The sequence below is a fragment of the Lupinus angustifolius genome, chromosome LG01 (assembly GCF_001865875.1).
Source record: "Lupinus angustifolius cultivar Tanjil chromosome LG01, LupAngTanjil_v1.0, whole genome shotgun sequence".
NCBI lineage: Eukaryota > Viridiplantae > Streptophyta > Magnoliopsida > Fabales > Fabaceae > Lupinus > Lupinus angustifolius.
In genome coordinates this window covers 28,728,378-28,748,529 of record NC_032009.1, presented here as the reverse complement: position 1 = coordinate 28,748,529, position 20,152 = coordinate 28,728,378, and the positions used below count along the sequence as shown (strand labels likewise).

General features: G+C 37.6%; 1 protein-coding gene across 3 annotated transcripts; it reads left to right on the top strand.

Annotated features, from left to right (window-relative positions):
* Positions 375-16,711, top strand: LOC109359718 (SWR1 complex subunit 2). 3 transcript variants are annotated; one of them, XM_019604417.1, is made up of 10 exons: positions 375-727; positions 1,230-1,273; positions 1,623-1,863; positions 7,418-7,493; positions 7,600-7,719; positions 7,832-7,900; positions 14,499-14,541; positions 15,273-15,338; positions 16,223-16,420; positions 16,504-16,711. In XM_019604417.1, the coding sequence occupies exons 1-9, from the start codon at positions 464-466 to the stop codon at positions 16,410-16,412; spliced, it is 1,113 nt and encodes a 370-aa protein (XP_019459962.1). In that variant the 5' UTR covers positions 375-463; the 3' UTR covers positions 16,413-16,420; positions 16,504-16,711. The 3 variants fall into 3 exon arrangements, with proteins under 3 accessions (XP_019459962.1, XP_019459966.1, XP_019459960.1); XM_019604421.1 differs by having other exon boundaries at positions 16,223-16,436; XM_019604415.1 differs by having other exon boundaries at positions 16,223-16,710.

Sequence of the window (20,152 nt, the reverse complement as noted above, 5' to 3'; positions counted from 1 at the left end):
ATGTTACTAATTGTTATATATATTTTTATACTACCAAAATATCTTTTCATCTTTTAGTAGGGAACTAATTATTATATATATTATTAATTATGGATTATATTTTAATGTAAGTGATTATTCATTTTCTTTTTAATAAATTACATAATTTATATATTACTAAGAAAGAGTTGAGTTTTAACTTCTTTACTTATCTATTTATACTTTATATTTTCTGAAAATAATAATAATAATATTTTTCGAAAATACATTTTGAATTTTAAGTTGATAAAAGATTTAAAAAAAAACCACGGAACAGAATGGAACCAATTGATTTATGACCGGTTCGGCTCAATTCATTGATTAGAACCAAATAGTTCCAAAAACCTAAGCTAACATTTACATTCTTTCCTCTCAATCCAAACAAATCAGCAGGGGAGATAATGCTTTTAGTGTCAACAATCACACTTACAAATTGGGGCAGATTATGTTAAATCCTTTTGGGGCGGGGATCAGCAACATTGAGAGCTCAACAATGAAAGAAGAAGGTTCTTCATCATCACCATTGATGCTCCTGGACCGCGCATCACGAAGCACCAGAGGCAAACGCTTAACCAAACTCCTCGACGACGAAGCCCAAGAAGACGATGTGTTTTGGAACCAGGACGCTCTCAAAGAGGACGAGAATGATGATAACTACGAAGAGGAGGGCGAGGTGGCTGACGAATTCGACAGTGATTTCGATCAAGATGTGAGTTATTACACTTTTTCCGTTTCAATCTATTTTTCTGTTATAACTAGGGTATCCCCTCAATAATCCCTCAATAATCAACCCTTACCTTTCGGTTTACTAAGTATCTAGTAGCGAGATCTTACCTTACTAGACCAACACATTGTTGGTTTTCCGTTTCAATCTGATTTGTTTATGAATGATTCTGCTATTATTTGGTTTATGAATGATTCTGTTATTATTTTTAACATTCCCAAACTAAAGTCAAAACCAAAATTATCATCTCGTCCTTGACATTTGATTATTGTTTGTATAAATTCGTGGTTTATTACGTTTGTTAGATGGTTAATGTGTTGTTTAATGATAATGATTAATAGTTAATCATCTAATACATGGGATTAATGGCGAGTTTATACTTAAAAATGTTGTAAAGTGTGAGAATGTATTGATTGAAGTCAAAATTAGCACCTAATATATTGTCTACTAATTCATAATGCTATGTCATTGCAATTGCTGTACTTAGGAACCGGAACCTGATGAAGAACCTCAAAATGATGCTGATGAAAGGTAGTTACTTTTCTACTTCTCTACCCAAATCGTCAGTTTCCTTAGTTGAATACCCAAATTCGACCTTCAGGATAAAATGTGCCAATCAATAATCACTGAGAAATGTAAACTATAAAAATTCTCAACTGGGTCTTGAGTATCTCAAATGTTGGTCATTTTACTCCTTTCTGGGGCAAATTCCACGGGTTTTGACTATCATTTGAAATCCTTATAGATCAAGTTGAGATTTTTGATTTCTCAGTGACTAAATTGGGGGAGGTCTTCTTTGTGGAGATGAACTTGGATATTTACTAAATGGTTTTACCAATATATTTGAAATTTCAGGGTTTATTTTGTTGGTGTTTTGCAGGTTACCAAAAAAGAAGAGACTAATATTTCCTGGAAAGACATTGGCGAAGAAGAAAAAGAAGAAAGTTTTATCTAAATTGGAGAGTTCTCCCAAGGAGGATAAACAACCAACTGGTGAGGAACAACAGGACGTTCCAGATGATACAGAAGAGAGAATAGTGAGGAAGTCCACAAGAACTTCGGTGATTGTTCGACAAGCGGAGAGAGATGCCATACGAGCTGCCTTGCAAGCGACGATGAAGGTCAGCACTACTTAGTTCTATTTGTTTGTGTTTTGTCAATGCCATACGAGCTGCCTTGCAAGATTGAGTAGTTTTTGAGAATTGAGTAGAGGAGAGGGATTGATTCAGGGAATTAATCTTGTAACGTGTAATTGATTCGAGGAATCAATTAGGGTTCATCTTGTAATCTTCTCCATTCTTCAATCAATAAACGAGGTATTAGTATTCGGAATCGAATTGATTCCGAATAGATTGTGTACACTTTCTTCTCCATTTCTGTGTTTCTTGTACTGGAGTTATCACTGGTATCAGAGCACCGATTTCGGTGCCCTGAAAACCGCTGCTGTTTCGCCGTAAATTCATGAAGACTCGAAGTATGTCGCGTTCCGGAGATGATTGGGAACAAGAACGGGAAGAGATGAGAATGAGATTTGAATTTGCGGAATCATTAGTGAAGAAACATGAGGAACAAATGGCGGAAATGACCGCGAAGATGGACCACTACGGTTTCAATGTCGACGCCGAGAGTTCCGTTCACGGAGGCATTTGTCGCGATCACGACGAGAGAGGGAGCAGAGAATAGTTATCGCGTGAGGTGCGAGACAGAGACGACTCCCGTGGCAACGGAGTTCGTCGCGGGAAGGAGATTCGCGAAGGAGAGGATTCTCGCGGGGGGATTCACGGAGGAATTGACGACTCCGTGGCAACGGAGTTCGTCGTGGGAGAGAAGCTCACTGAGAAGGTGATTTCCGAGAAGGAGTTCTCGACGAAAATGAATTCTGACGAGGAGTTCGTGGGAGACAGGAAGTTCGCGCTGGAGAGCAGGTCAGAAATGAGTTCCGAGGGGGTACACGCGATGATTATGAGTTCCGACCAGAGGTTCACGAGGGGAATGAGTTTCGAGGGGGTAATCGGGGCAGAAATGAGTTCCGGGAAGGAATTCACGGTGGAGGAGAGTTTAGGCGGGAAACATGGAGGAAATTGGAAATTCCAATCTTCTTCGGCGAAGATGCGTTTGGATGGACTCATCGATTGGAAAGGTATTTCTAGTTGAAGGAGCTAATAGAAGGGGAGAAAATGCAGGCCACAGTTATGGCACTCGAAGGGAAGGCATTGAGTTGGTACCATTGGTGGGAAAAGTGCAACCCAAGACCGAATTGGGAAGGATTCAAGATTGCAGTGGTTCGAAGATTCCAACCTTCGATGATTCAGAATCCGTTTGAGCAGTTACTCGCCCTCAAACAAACCGGGTCAGTTGAAGAATTTGTTGAGGACTTTGAGAAGTATGTTGGGGCATTTAGAACCATCGATCCGGAATTCACCAGGGGGATATTTCTGAATGGGTTGAAGGAAGAGCTTCGAGCCGAGGTGAAGTTGTATGAGTTACAGTCTTTATCCGATGTAATACATAAGGTGCTATTGATTGAGCAAAAAAATGCAATATTGAGTAGGAGGGGCTCGTTTGGGTATGCAAGCCGCACCGGAGGAAACGAGAGGACAAATCCGTATTCCAGAACGGTAACGGTGGAATCGAAACAGGCGAGGGAAGGGAAGAAAAGCAGCTTCGGGGGGAGTAACACGGTTGGGCATTCTACACCGAAACCCGTCAGCGAAGTGATTCGGCCAAGAGGGGGAGAATTCAAGCATTTATCAAGGAAGGCATATTATTCGGCACTCTTAGCATTAATGTTGGAGATGCCGAAGGTTGGTTCGAAGAGGTTCAGCAAGAACCTAAGTGGAGGAAGGTAATCCAGGATTTGGTAGGAAATCCCGATTCTCATCCGGGTTTCCAATTTCAGGCAGGGCGTTTGTTGTATAAGGGGAGGTTGGTCTTGCCCAAGACATCTGACAAGTTACCTCTGATCTTAGCTGAGTGTCATGACAGTCATGGTAGTCAAAATCGCGATCCCACTCGTGAGATCGCACGTTCTTACGATCCTTGACCCTCCCTCCGTGCTCGATCTTAGTCTTGGACACGCCTCTGTGGGATCGGGTGGGATCGTCGTGTGGGTGCGTAAAACCGGTGGAGTCTACGAGCCCACCGATCCCTAAACCTCTTTCTCTCCATCTCTGCTTCACTTTTTCTCTCTCTCTCTCATCGTGCAATCTGCAACAATGGTGCTTCACTTTCTCTCTCTCATTGTGCAATCTGCAACAATGGTTGCTTTCTCTCTCTGCCTCTTCTATTCTGCTGTCGTGGGTAGTAGAGAAGAAGCTAACCGGGTCATTTGCGACCCGGTTTGTTGAAAACCCTAATGCTTTTACTTATTAAAAAGCATATGATGGGCTGTTAGCCCATCCTCTTAAGTCCAATGTCTTTTTTAACCCATTAATTTATTTAAAACGTGAAGAGTGTGAGTGACTATGAAAGCCTTTTTTTACTTGGAATTTGTTTAGTTGAGTTATTTTGCTGTTAATTATTATGACATGGGTTTGTTGAAAACCCTACTTTTTTATTTATGAAAAAACATTATAGTGGGCTGTTGTTAACCCACTCTGAAGCCCAATATCTTTTATAACCCATAAACTTGATTAAAACATGAATAGTGTGAGTCGCTATAAAACCCTAATTTTTTTTACTTAGAACAGGTGTAGTTGGTTGATTATGTTTCTATTATAAGTTATGATATGTATTACCTTATGACTTGAATTTGTGTTATTCATATACTATGTTTATTATTATGAATATCTTTAATATTATAACTTATGAATTACTATTCATATATATATATATATTTATTTATTTGTAGAATCTTACGAGTCGTGTTACGATCCTACATTTACGATCTTTGGTTGTCCTCCCGATCCTAAGTAAAATCTCGATTTTAACTACCTTGATGACAGTGTAGTCGGGGGTCACTCGGGGTTCTTCCGCACTTATAAGCAGGTTTCAAGTTTCTTTTATTGGGATGGCATGCGTGGTTACATGAAGCAGTAAGTCGAGGTGTGTGATGTTTGCCAACGCCAAAAGTACTCCACTTTAGCACCTGGAGGGGTCTTGCAGCCACTACCTATTCCCACTCAGGTATGGCAGGACATCTCGATGGATTTCATATCCGGATTGCCGCGATCTAAGGGCAAGGATACTATTTTTGTAGTGGTGGACAGGCTCACGAAGTACGCCCATTTTTATCCTCTTGGCCATCCCTACTCGGCCAAGGATGTAGCTTCCTTGTTTGTTAGAGAGGTGGTGAAGCTACATGGGTTTCCGACGTCGATAGTTTCAGACCGGGATCAGGTCTTTTTGAGCCAGTTCTGGCCGGAGTTGTTCCGATTGGCAGGTACTCGTTTGAAGTACAGCACGACTTACCATCCTCAAATGGATGGGCAAACCAAGGTGGTGAATCGCGGTTTGGAAACCTACCTTCGATGCTTTGCAGGGCCTAAGCTGAAGAAGTGGGTAGAATGGCTTTCATGGGCAGAATTTTGGTTTAACACTACTTATAACGTTTCTGCAGGTATGACTCCTTTCAAGACCTTGTATGGGAGGGATCCTCCGACTTTGATTAAGGGGTGTACTTTTAAGTTAAAGGTTGAGGAAGTAAATCAACTCTTGGTTGCCCGAGATGAGGTTATTCAAGAGTTGAGGCATAATCTGTTACGTGCCCAAGATTTGATGAAGGCTCAGGCCGATAAACATAGACGAGAGGTTGAGTTTGAGGTTGGAGATTGGGTATTCTTGAAACTACAACCTTACAGGTTGAAGAATCTAGCTTCCAGACCTTCGGCCAAGCTGGCGGCTAAGTTCTATGGCCCTTACAGGGTTTTGGAACGCATTGGACCGGTAGCTTACCAATTGGCATTGCCTGAGCATACACGGGTCGACCCCGTGTTCCATGTTTTTTTGTTGAAAAAGGCTTTGAAATCGGCTCAACAGTCTCAACCTCTTCCGTTGATGTTGTCCGAGGAGTTGGAATTGAAGGTGCAGCCGACGGCAATCTTACAACATCGCGTTGATCAGAATGGAGATGTTGAGGTGTTGGTGTAATGGGAAGGTTTGCCGGAGTGCGAGAATTCCTGGGAGTCAGCGGCGCAAATGCAAGAAGCTTTTCCTCAATTTGCCCTTGAGGACAAGTTGGTTCTTATAGGATGGGGTATTGATAGGGTGCGGGAGAGACCACCTATCACTAAGGTGTATCGGAGAAGGCCACGTGGCAGTCCACATGGCCATAGCATCTGCAGTGCAGAATCGCATCGCGTGGCAGCAGAGTAGAGAAGAATCAGAGCAGTGTAGCAGTATAACTGCTCTAGGGGAAAACTATAAATAGGAGGGCGGGGGGGTTAGATTGAGTAGTTTTTGAGAATTGAGTAGAGGAGAGGGATTGATTCAGGGAATTAATCTTGTAACGTGTAATTGATTCGAGGAATCAATTAGGGTTCATCTTGTAATCTTCTCCATTCTTCAATCAATAAACGAGGTATTAGTATTGGGAATCGAATTGATTCTGAATCGATTGTGTACACTTTCTTCTCCATTTCTGTGTTTCTTGTACCGGAGTTATCACACACATGATGTTGTCTAGTCCATGTAGTCAACTCCATCTAGTGGGAACATGCTTTTGTTGAAATGTCTCCTCTTTTGTCAACTCTACTTGCCTATGTATGCTTGATGTTACACATAGTTGGTCCTAAGCCCGGATAAAATGTGAAAGTTGTGTTAGGCACTCGACAATCAACTTAAACTTCGTTGAATCTTTATGATACAGATCAACGATGTGATAATTTTAATACAATGACAATTGAGCAAGGGGCAAGGGCTATTGCACCACCACCTAGATGTAGTGAAAAATAAGCAAGGATTCCCACATTTACATGAACAGGTGCAGTTAAAGAAACTAGTTCACCAATCTAAGATATGAATTGGAACATGGAATATAGGCACTCTTACAGGTAAATCGATGGAAATAGTAGACACAGCAATTAGGAGGAAGGTTGATTTTATGTGCCTCCAAGAAACTAAGTGGGTTGGTGAATTAAATTCTTCAAGTTTTAAGCTATGGTACACAGGTAAGACAAGATCAAGAAATTGGGTGAGAATAATTGTAGATAAGGAATGGAATAAGTATGTGGTAGATGTAAAACGAATAGGAGATAGAATTATAGCCCTAAAGTTTGTAGCAAGAACGGCACCTTTAATGTGATTGGTGCTTATGCACCCTAGGTAGGGTAAGAGGAACATCACAAATAAAGTTTTGGAAGGTGTAGTCCAGGGGATACCTTTAGGAGAAAAAGTTTTCTTATGAGGGGATCTCAATGGATATGTAGGGAGAGATACTAGAAGATATGAAGGTTTTCATGGGGTTATCCTGAAGGGCAATTGGGACTAAGGCTTGGTTGTTATTTTTGAACCTAAGTAATTTTGTTGATATCTACTAAGAGAAGTTTCAGTGTTCTGAGTTGTAATTATGGTAAGTTATGCTCATTTGTTTAGCAATTCTATGATAAAATTTATTAGTACTATTAGTACCTGTAATCTTGGACACTAAGGCAGTGAAGGGAAGCTTGAGTTTTGTGATTCATCATTCATGTTTACCCTCTTTGTTGTCATGGTCACAAAATATATTTTTTCTCCCAGCCAATTAAAAGAAAAAAGGAAGGTGAGGAGAAGAGAATGACCCAAGAGGAGATGCTTTTAGAAGCTGCTCAAACAGGTCAAGATTTTAACATTTGAGACCTGCTGATTCTATGCAATGTTTATTTTCTGTGTTTGAACTTATAAAGACCCTTCAAAATTCATTTATAATTCTGATGTTGCAGAAATTATGAACTTGCGGAATTTGGAGCGCGTTTTAGCCAGAGAGGAAGAAGTTAAAAGGAGAGCAATTGTGCATAAAACTGTCTATAATGGTCCACAGATAAGATACATTTCAAAAGATGGTAAAACATTTTACAAGCATAATGATATTGTTCTTGAACACTTCATTTTATATGCATTGGTTTTGGTAATGGTGATAGTTTTCATTTTACTTATGCTAGTTAATTTTTCCAGGTTGTTCCTATTTAGAGTTCACTAGGGGGGCATCATTCCACTCAGATATTGCAACAACATCTGTACAATGTGAGTCTCTCATGCTGCCATTACTAGTTTAAGTGAGATTGACAATCCATTGCATTTTTATGTTGAAAAGTATCATATGTTCTGATTCTCGATCCATGAATTTTATAACAATTTAAATAATTAAATTGAATTCCCAAAGATATTGCTATAGCATTGCTTTTCACAGTACATTTCTTTGGCCTGTTAGTTCACCTTTTCCTGATTAAATTAATTCACTTATTAATCACAGAATATGGCATTCACCAAGGTTTGACTTTAAACACATGCTTTTTGTTATTGTAATGGTTAACCTAAAGGGACATGTTCAAGATGAATGGTCTTGGTGCTTGCTTTTTGGCTGATAATATCCTTTGTGCCAAGTAAGGAGTGAGTACTGAGTAGTATGTGCAAATTAAACTTTAATTTCTACTATTAAGACTCCCCTTTTTATTTATAGAAATTAACACTGTTTGTAAAAGATAGCCTACAGTTTCATGGAAACCTCACATGCACTCACTCTTGTCTCTCACTTCCTTGCCTTTCTAACTTCTTGCTTTGTCACTCCATGCACAAAATAGTAGTAGCTACTGATTATAGTAGAGCTAGTGATTATTTGTACACAATTTTCTAGGTTCATCCACCATTCACAACCTTCCACTAAATGCAAAGTATCTTGACCAACATTTTGCTCATGGTCGCGGACCAAGACCATTGTTAGTACTGAGTTATTTAGTTTGCTGAATTAGACTAATGAGAAAGCAAATGTTAGTTGGAATTGTACAGAAATGTTTTGGAAACCAAGGGGTTTCACTTGAGTAGCTTGAAGGCAATATATATTGAATTTAATTTCATTCAACGAAGGAGTATTGATGATAGTATTAGAATTGAAGAAGTACCCAAAACTGGGTGATTTAGATAATTATGGTCTATCCTATAAAAGTGCTGAGGGATTACTAATGATTTCACGCATAGATCTGAATGGGATGGATAGAGTAAAACAATGCCTTAACTTAAAAGGAAGCTTTAGTAAACCGAAGATAGACCCACAATGTTTTATGGGTCAGAATATGCGCCTCAAAATGCTATATGAGCTAAAGATGAAGGTCACAGGAATGAGAATTTAGCGGTGAATGGGCATACAAAGAGGGATAGGATTAGCTGTGAATTCATTAAGGAGGGGGTTTGAGTGGCTCGTGTTGAAGATAATTTGGGCATGTGAGGGGATGGATGACCTCTACTGACCTTGGTATAATGTGAAACTAATGATGATTTCCCTTTAGAAATTGGGATGGGAGAGATCCAAAAAAAGACATGCCGAAACTTGAGGCTAGGCTATCAAGAAGTATACAAGGTACCCAAGTTTGTGAATATGTGATCTAGATAACAATGGCAAGCTAGAATTCATGTAGGTGACCCCACTTACTAGGAATAAAGCTCTATAAATTCAACATACCAAGAATTCCCTAATTCCTTTGAAAAATAGGATTATTGAAGAAGATTGATTATTATTCGCATATATGTGTGGTTTTATTTCCTTTTGTTGTAATATGGGGAGATTCTTGTTCATTAGAAGATCTATTTTTTATTTATAGTATTAATTAGGAGATTTGTACATACTATAGTATTAATCAGGAGATAGTCCAGATTATTTATTTCCTTAATTAGGATTAGTCTTGGCTTATAAATTGTAATTACTTACTGTTGTTTAAACAACAAGGAATAAGATTATTCTCCTTTCTTTAAGTTGGTATCAAAGCTCCCAATTCTGGGGCTCTCCGCACGTAAAACCCTAGCCGTTCTTATTACAGTTCCTTTTTTTATGTTTAGCCATTGTGTCTTGCCTTGGCCACAATTTCACTTTTCTTGGAACCCCTAATTGTTGTCACGTTCCATTCAGCCACTGCCTTCTTCTCTCAGTTTCAGGTTCAATATGTCTGAACAAGAGAATTCTGCCTCTGGAGGGAAATCAGTCTTTATTCCACCCTTGACCCACAATGATCTTCCAATATTGCAAGGGTCGTATCCATTGGATGGGCGTAACTACCTCCAATGGGCCCAGTTTGTTCGTACCACTCTTAGAGGACGCAAGAGGATTAATCATATTGAAGGAAAGGCACCTTCTAAGATTGACCCATAGTATGATACGTGGGTTGATGAGGACTCTCTCATTATGACCTAGTTTTGGCACTCTATGACCCTAGAGTAGCCGAAATTATGTTTTTCCCTACTGTACGGGAGATCTGGAAGAATTTGGCAGACACATATTATATGAAACAGGACCTCTCAACCTGTTATGAATTGGAAAATAAGGTTTTCAATTCTAGATTGGAAAACCTCTCTATAACAGAGTATTATGGGACCCTTAATGGTCTTTGGATCGAATTTGATCAGTACCAGAGTTTGAAGATGAAGTGTGATGAAGACTCTACAACACTAACCTGATTTATTGAGAAATCACGAATCTTCAAATTTCTCTCGGGGCTGAACTTTTAATTTGATCCCATTCGGGTTCAAATTTTGGGTAAGGAGAAACTACCTTCTCTTTCCGAGGTGTTCCACATAGTTCGTAGTGAAGAAATTCGGAGAACAATGATGATGGAAGACAAACTAGTTAATGGTTCAGCCTTAGACTCTAGTAAGGGTCCAATAAAAGGATTCACATCTTCAGGACAACCCTTTGAAAAGACCAATCTTGATGATCGATGGTGCATCCATTGTAAGAGATCTGGCCATACTAAAGAAACTTGCTTCAAACTTCATGGAAGGGATAATGTCCTTGGACGTATGAGAGGGCCCAAAGGTGTTTTTCGGAGGCGTGCAAATCACACGGCTTATGACTTGGAGAGTGTGGGTTAAGACCCACCTGTACACCAAATAAAAGAAAGTGCCCATGCCCTTAGCAAAGAAGAGCTAGAGCATTTGCGAGCACTTATGGACTTATTAAGTAAGCCTTCTAGTACTTGTTCTTTAACTATGACTGGTAAGAATTCTGCCTTCTTAGCTCCTAATGCTTTGAGTACTACGGATAGTTGGATTGTTGCTAATGGATCCCACACCCCAGTTACCGGCTGTGGTAACATCCACCTCAGCTCCCCTCTTAATCTAAATCGTGTGCTTCATGTCCCACAACTTTCTAACAACCTTTTATCCATCCACAAACTCACTAAACATTTGAACTGTGCAATTACATTTTTCCATTCACATTGTGTTTTCTAGGAGATTGCCACGGGGAAGACGATTGGAATTGCTAAAGAACAAGACAGATTATACTGTATGCCGCATGTGGAAAGCAGGTGCAATACCCGGAAGAAGGTACTTACTCCAAGTCTCCAGACAAATTCAGAATCTTGGAATTCTTCTCAAATATGGTTGCTACACAAGCTCTTGGGCATCCTCCCTTTAGTATTCTTAGAAACTGGTTTCCCCACTTATTTACAGAAGTGTCAGTTGAGTCTTTTCATTGTAATGTATGTCAGTTTGCCAAACATCATCGTTCAACTTTTCTTCCCAATAATAATAAAAGTGCTCAACCTTTTGATCTTATTCATTCTGATGTGTAGGGACCTTCATCCCTTTCTAATATTTCTGGTGCAAAATGGTTTGTTACTTTTATCGATGACTGTACTCAGATTACATGGGTTTTTCTTATGAAAAATAAGTCTGAAGTATTTCAATTGTTTGTCAATTTTTTTCACATGATTCAAACACAGTTTGGGAGACCTATTAAACGATTACGATAAGATAATAGGAAAGAATATGTTAATTAGAATTTTTCCAAATTTATCAAAGATAATGGTATTGTTCATGAGTTAACATGTGTCAACACACCTCAACAAAATGGGGTAGCTGAAAAAAATCATTATCTTGAAATCAGCAGAGCATTACTCTTTCCAATGAGTGTTCCTAAGTTTTATTGAGGGGAAACTGTCTTAACTACTGCTTATTTAATCAATAGGTTACCATCTCGGGTTTTATCTGATGATATTCCCGCCAGTTTATGACTAGTTTCTTTCCTTCAGTACCCATTATGGCAAGTCTCCAAGGTCGTGTTTTTAGTTGTTCTGCCTTTGTCCATGAACCTCATCGGGGTAAGCTAGATCCTCGGGCTATTAAATGTATCTTCATAGGATATGCTCCTGATAAAAAAGGATACAAGTGCTATCATCCTCCTACTCAACGTATCTATATATCCATGGATATTACCTTTCAGGAAAAAGAGTCCTTTTACCCCAGTCTTCAGCTTCAGGGGAGAGTAGTAAAGAAGCTGAGTCTTTTGATTACTTTCTCTCTCTCCCTCTAATTCAGAAGGAACCTTCTACCACAGAGGATAGAATACCAAAGCAGAATCCTAAACCAGTAATAATACAAGTGGAATAATGAGGACATATACATGAAAAAGTACCAACGGAGAAGTAAGCCCGTCCTGGTCCAACAACAACAACAAGTTCAATCGTCTTCACCTGAGGTAAGTAATGAGTCCCCTAATTCTAAAGAGCCTCCTAATTCTAATGAGTCTACTGTTGATGATTTACCTATTGCCTTAAGAAAAGGAAAACGATCATGTACCAAGTACCACATATCACAATTTTTGTCTACTAAAAATTTGTCTGTGCAACGCTAGAGTTTTATTTCAGCTATTGAATCTATTAGAGTCCCTACCTCAGTACAGGAAGCATTAAAAGATAAGAACTAGATTCAAGCCATGAACGAAGAGATGAATGCACTGGAGAAAAATAAGACTTGGGAGATTGTTAAGAAACCAAAGGACAAAAGGAGAGTAGGTTGCAGGTGGATATATACTGTGAAGTACCGGTCTGATGGCACACTGGACATGTATAAGGCAAGGCTAGTTGCAAAGGGATACACCTAGACATATGGAATTTATTATGAGGAGATATTTGCCCCAATGGCAAAAATGAATACTGTAAGGATCATTCTTTCCTTAGCGGCTCAATTCAATTGGGAGTTGCAATAGTTTGATGTAAAGAATGTTTTATTGCATAGAGATTTAGAGGAAGAAGTGTATATGGAGATTCCACCTGGATATGACCCTACCTCAGGAAGGAATAAAGTTTGCATATTAAAGAAGGCCCTATATGGGCTCAAACAATCTTTTCGAGCATGGTTTGGGAGGTTTGCACAAGCCATGGTATCCCTAGGGTATAGACAAAGCCAAGGTGATCATGTCGTCTTTATAAAATATGCTAAAAATGACAAACTCACTCTTCTGTTGGTCTATGTAGATGACATGATTATTGCAGGGAATGATGACATCGAAAAACAAAACCTGAAAATGGAGTTGGCTGGCCAATTTGAAATGAAGGACCTTGGGAAGCTGACATATTTTCTAGGAATGGAGGTGGCATACTCGAAACAAGGCATTTTCACATCTCAAAGGAAAGATGTCCTTGATCTTCTTAAACAGACTGGTAAGTTGGGATGTAAAACCACTAAAATACCTATGGAGCAGAATCACAGGATTGGGAACGAAGAGAAGAGCACAATAGTGGATAAGGTCCAGTACCAGAGACTTGTTGGAAAACTCATCTATTTATCCCACACTTGGCCTGACATAGTCTATCCTATTAGTGTTGTAAGTCAGTTCATGCATGACCCACGAGAAAGACACTTACATGCAGTGAATAGAATCTTGCAATATATGAAGGCAAGTTCAGGGAGAGGACTACTGTTCAAGAAAGGGGAGCATTTGTCTATGGAAGTTTATACAGATGCAAATTATGCAGGGTCAATGGTTAATAGAAGGTCCACCATTGGATATTGTATGTTCTTAGGTGGAAATTTAGTGACATGGAGGAGTAAGAAGCAAAATGTAGTTGCAAGATCAAGTGCAAAGGCAGAATTCAGAGCATTGGCTCAAGGGATTTGTGAATTGTTATGGATGAAGATCATACTATATGATTTAAAAATAAAGAGCGAGTCTCATATGTGACTTTTCTGTGATAATAAATCTGCAATCAGTATTGCTCACAATCCAGTCCAACATGACAGAACAAAGCACATAGAAATAGATTGGATAGTGGTCTTATTTCTACACAATATGTTCCTTCAGGACTTCAGTTGACTAATGTGTTCATGAAGGGACTTCCTTCAGAGCGATTTAGAGATCTTACTTCCAAGTTGGGAATGATAGATATCCATTCACCAGCTTGAGGGGGAATGTTGTAATATGGGGAGATTGTTATTATCATTAGAAGATCTTTTTATTTATTTATAATATGAATTAGGAGATTTGTATATACTATAGTATTAATCAGGAGATATGTCCAAATTATTTATTTCCTTAATTAGGATTAGTCTTAACCTATAAATTGTAATTACTTACCAAATGATAATTAAGATTATTATCCTTTCTTCAAGTCCTTTACCAAATGATAATTAGAAGTCCTAAAATATACACAATAAATTAAATAAATGGATAAAGAATTGCTTTCCTACGCTTTTCTGATTGGTTTGTTTCGACATTAGACTCTCAAATGAAGAGAACAACATCAATTAAGTGTGCATTTTATCCTTCTACTAACCAACCAAAAAATTTCTCAAAATAACATTGTTTTACAAGTTTTCTTTTACTTATATGATTTTATTTATGTCTTTTCAGACCCAGAAAAATCTGTTTGCGCGGTTACTGGTTTGCCTGCCAAGTAAGAGCTCATTTACTAGTTTGGTTGTTACTGCTTTATGCTGCACCTTCCTGGTTGGATAAGAGAGACATGTGTGGAATGGTGAACTGTTTGATAATTGTTTTTTCTCGACTACATCTAATGGGCATATGGTTTTAGGTCTTAGTCTCATTTTTTAGTGCTTTATCCTTTGAAAGATGTTTACCGATATTAATTAGCATGATCGATTGAAAAATTTGCCTCTGTACTCCTGTTTTCGTTTTGTTTCCTTGTACGCCTCTGTTTTCATTTCGTTTCTCTGTACTTCTTTGTTTTCTTTTTTAGGATAGGTTGTCCTACCTCTTGGTTGTATTGCTTCCATTTTCTGTCTCTAACAAAATCTCTTCTTTTATTGCGGTTAGTAAGGGAGATATGCTGAGAGATTGGCATGCTTTGTTGCATGTCCCTTTTGATTAGGTTCTAGGTGTTTCTTTTTGTGTCTAGGAGGATTTCTTATCTTGAAATTTTCTCCCTTCTGTCTAATAACATTTCTTTTCTTATCAAAAAAATCTCTTCTTTTATGTGAAAAAGGAGATTTCTGCAGTTTTATAGTTGCATCCATGAGGTTGTTTCCAGGATTTAAAACTATGATCTTTAGGTCACAAAGCAAACAACTTTACTGTTGTGCTGAGACCCACTCTATAAAAAAAATTCCTCAGTCTATACACACTATATCCCACATAATTTTAAGCAAATTTCTCTTGTTAATGTAGGTACCGTGATCCAAAGACTGGGCTTCCGTATGCTACAAAAGAGGCTTTTAAAATTATTAGAGAACGGTATGGCTTTTCTTGATTGCAAGTAATCTTTATCAAAATACATGTATAGTTCATTATATTTTCCCTTTTCACGTAAATCTGGTCAGAATATATTTGAATTGATAGTTATAGTTTATTAGTTTTACACCAATTTGACTGAACATATATTCTTGTGATTTTATTTATTTTTGGCTTATCTCTTATTTTTTGGTTTCCTACAATGATTTGATGAAGTATTCCTGAGAAATGTCTTCTTAAGACTCCTTCCCACCATGAAATTGAAATTATTAATTGTCCGATTTATAATTTCAATGGAAGTAGAATGCTTTAGCATGAAAGTCCAAACCAATAAGCACAGATGTCATCTTAGGAGATGTGATATGATTGACAAATTGATTCTTATTTTTTATCATTTAGATCTGTCTTTATTTTACATCTATCATTCTTGATTTCAGATTCCCCATGCCCCTACTAACTAGGAGCCTCATGGGTGCCCTTTTTTGTCACATTATGACTGGAAAGTTAATAGCATGTTTTGGCTTTATTATAGATTTTACTGTTCATCAAATATTATTTAGGACCAGCCTAGCTAGCTATTGATCAAGTGACAAATTAGGTAAAAGGGTGGACTACTCCCACCTAGTGGGGTATGGGGAGGATAGACATATACATCCTTACTCTAGTTCACGAGGAGACTATTTCTAGAATTTGAACTAATAACCTTCAAGTTACGAGACAAACAACCTTACCATTGTGTCGAGGTTCATACTCTAAGTGATAAATTACGTGTTTTTATAAAATTGCTTTAGCCTGCAATATACACCTTTAATATCTCGTGGAAAACATGTAAATGAGGTGACTGTTTGCTAATTGATTTTATTGATGATATTGGGATTGTTTTGCAGCTTTATGAATGAAAGTGGTAACAGTAGAAAAGAAATGAACATGGGGGAGTTATACGACTCAGTTTCTGGGAGTGGTTTTTCAATTAGACGAAAAAGATCGAGAATGCCAGATAGAAATGTGCACCCAGATTATCGATCCTTAGCTCGCTTCCGTAGAATTCCTGCTTCTGAAGATGAATCTTCTGATTAACAGCCATGGTAATTTATATGTTTCGTACAGTATTAAATTTTCTACTTTATTATCCACAGATATGTAACGATGATGCGTCATTTAATTTCAGTGCCTTATCATGAAAGAAGTTATGCTTGTTCTACTTGAAGAATATGGACCTTGGGTGGGATAATATAAGCATCAGAGGATTTGAGACTTGTCTCAGTGCTATCAAACAATGTGCATTGAAGTTAGAAATGTTTGGGTCTCCTGCATTGGAGCTTGGTCTGTATTTTGAAAAAGAAATGCTATTTAGTATGAAATTATTTCCCAAATCCTATACAAATTAAGCTGGTACCCATAAAAGAAAAGAAAAACGAACAAGGGAAAAAGTGAAGTAGGTGAAGCAATTGTCCTCATCTAAATTGTTGGTGCAAAAACAAAATGACAAAATGCTTTTGAACCGAATAACAATTCGGTTGGTTCAGTTGGTAAAAAATAGATTATAGTTGATATGGAGTTCAAATCTTACTATTTTTAGAAGTATTTATATAAATGATTATAGAGCCGTGAGGTCTGACTTGACTTGGTGAGATCTGGGATTCAATTCAACTTTTATCTATATAAAAAAGTAACAATTCTCTATATACAAATATGATATTTTGGAACATGGATCCTACTTTGCGTAGCCACTCAATTACTCACTTGGCTGGGTAAAAATTCCAAAATCACAATCCCCAAGTGGTACAAGTGCACAACTGTCCACCAACGGCTCTAGCATCCAGGAATAGAGGTGCATCGCCTACCCACAAGCTAGCCAACATCCAACCCATATGGGGCATCACGACGCGCATGCAGGAAGAATGTTGGCTCCTCGGTTTCTCTGTTGATGATCACAGAAAAAGAAAGACGGAAAGGGATGAAAGGGTTCTTATGTTTGTTTACCTTGGCTTGAAGTGGTTTTGTTTGAAGCTACCCTTGCGGTCCCAGTGAAGGTGGTGCATTATCACGACACTGCAGTGGTGGTGAACAGTGGCAATTGTTGTTGATTTATAAGGATTTCTGAGAGGAGGTGAAATTAGCAAGAAAGAGAAACAAAGTCATAAAACAAAGGGGAAGACACAATCACGATACTAAGTGAGTCGCTGAGTAAAATTGTGAATTATTGATGCACTTTTTACTGTTTTCTACTCTACATCTACCATTTCATTTTCTAAAAAACTTTATCTTGAAATCTTGTCTTACATATGAAAGTTAGTTTTGAAAGCAAACACTGGATGAGACAAATAAAAACAATTTTTTGTCGTAATGAGTCTGTTCCGTTGTGGCCAGAACACTATTTTGTTGCGGTTTTTGCTGTGCCACAATTGCGGTGTGTTGTGGATGTATTGTCGGCCACATCAGCATTGTTGTTGCTGCATTAGGTATTGCGGACTGCATATTTAATCACTGCTCTTTCTTGACTACTCCCTCTCATCACGAACAGACCATCTGTAGGATTGTTAACACTTCATCCAGAATCCAATTTTGTATGCTCCTTCGTTATTAACTTCTTTTTAACAATAATGAGGATCTACCATACATTATGGTATCACAAAAATTAACATAGGACACATAGGATGAAGGTATAGTGAAGATCTTAGCTTCATCAATATCTCCAAATGTTATTCCATTTTCTTGCACACCAGTGATTATCTGATTAAAGTCGTCAATATGGTATCTCACCATAATATTTGAAAGTGTTCAATCACTTTTGTTGAAATATATTGTATCATATAAATAATAGTGTATGTGAATATGAGATTATATTGTTGGGTTAGTTTTAACTCAAATGATTAGCTTCTAAGGACAAAATGGTTAATTGAGATTAGTTAGTTTTTGTTAGGGTAGTTAAGTTTTTCAATCCTTTACATAAATTATTCAATATAATTTTGTATTTCATCAATTCATTCAATGAATGAAATTCATATCCTATTTCTGCTTTTGATTCCTAAATATGGTTTAGAATAATAATTATGCGTTTCCTCTTATGCCCTTATGCCTAGAGCATGTGAATATTCACACTAAATAAATAAATAAGTACACATCAAATTTAATATTGAAAACCTCATTAATAATGAAGGAAAACCACTATATCAAATAATAATTACAATATCCTAACTACATTCTTTTACCAAGAGATAGCTGATATAGTGTGTATTGTAGTGAGACCCTCTCCTACTACAGTTATAGTAATTATAGAGCACTAAGGAGTATATCCAAAACCCCAAAGTATACATATACTCTTTGAATTTCTCTTTATATTTCTCTCACTACATAAAGCACTTGCAATTTTGTGCTTCGTTGTGTTCAACAATATGAAATTGGGTCTATTTCTAGACCACCAATGGTACCTCTCACTACACGAAACACTTGAATTTCTTGTGCTTTGTTGTGTTGTGTTTAACAATCTGGAATTAGGTCTGTTTATAGACCACTAATGGATGTGAAAACATTTACTTTCATTTGCCACTTTCACCATCCAACTTTCAAACGTATTCCTTTTGAATCAGACTCATCTTTGATACTGAAGAGGGCAATACAGGCTTCAGATAGTAATACATGGCAAAATAAACATCAACGATCCAGATTTTATAATGAGATTTAATTTGTAGTTAAATAAAAATTACAAGAAAAGCTTGTAATAGAGAAAGAGAAGAACAAAGTGCACAATAAAAGAAAAGAGGGTCTCAAGCACTTAAGGGGGGAACTTCATCTAAATTTAGAAGCCATGTGTCATAATCTAGACCCTTGATATTTATTTTGCCATGTGTCATAATGTGGAGCTTGTACTGTCATCTCCAGTATTAGAGAGGAACCTGTCTCATTCCTTTAATAGTGAGGCAAGAAAATTCAGCCCATCAATGTTCAAATGCAAGTCATTTCTTACATCGTCCTCTTCATCCAAACCACCAGAGTCCTTGACCTGATGACCAACAATCCCACAAGCAAAACAAACAGTAGTCTTCAAAATCTCATACTTAAAATAGATATGCACATCTTTACTCTTCATATTCTACATCGTTCCTCTCATCAACGATTTTCCTAGCTAGGTTTACTAAGACATGGATTTTAAGACTATGGTTGGGAGTTATGAGAAAAGGAAAAGGAGAGATCAAAGGGCTAGGAAGGAGAAGGAAGAGAATGAGAAAGGAAGACAATCATTTCATTTGTTTGTTTGGGAGTATGAAATTTATACGTGAGAAAAAAAACTAATGACAATGTTAGAATATTTTTTATTTTTCCTTTAAAATGTAATTAACAATGAGAAACTCACTACAATATATAATTATATAATTTTACTAAAAATATTTAGGTATATTTACATTTTATCTTCAAAAAAACCCCAAATTTGAGAATCTATAAAAATAGACATAGAGGATTTTAGAGGGTTTGGGAAACCATTTAAAACCTACCCCTCTCATTCATTTAACTCCCGAATAAGGGGAGACTTTCTAAAGCTATCACTTCTCTTCCGCTCCAAAATTACACTCCCAAACAAAACCTAAGGAATTGTCCCATCATCTTATTATTCCATATATCCATCTCCATATAAAGCTTCCCAGCAGGGTGCCAATATGTTCTTCAGCCTCTTTATTCTCATGTTTAGGGGTAGGTCATAAACCCTAAACCAAAAAAGAGACCTGATGAGATTATACGAGACAAATGTTCATCTCCTAAAATTTTCTTCTGCATCAGAAGATAGTTATCATAGTTTCATGGGTATATATCCAAAACAT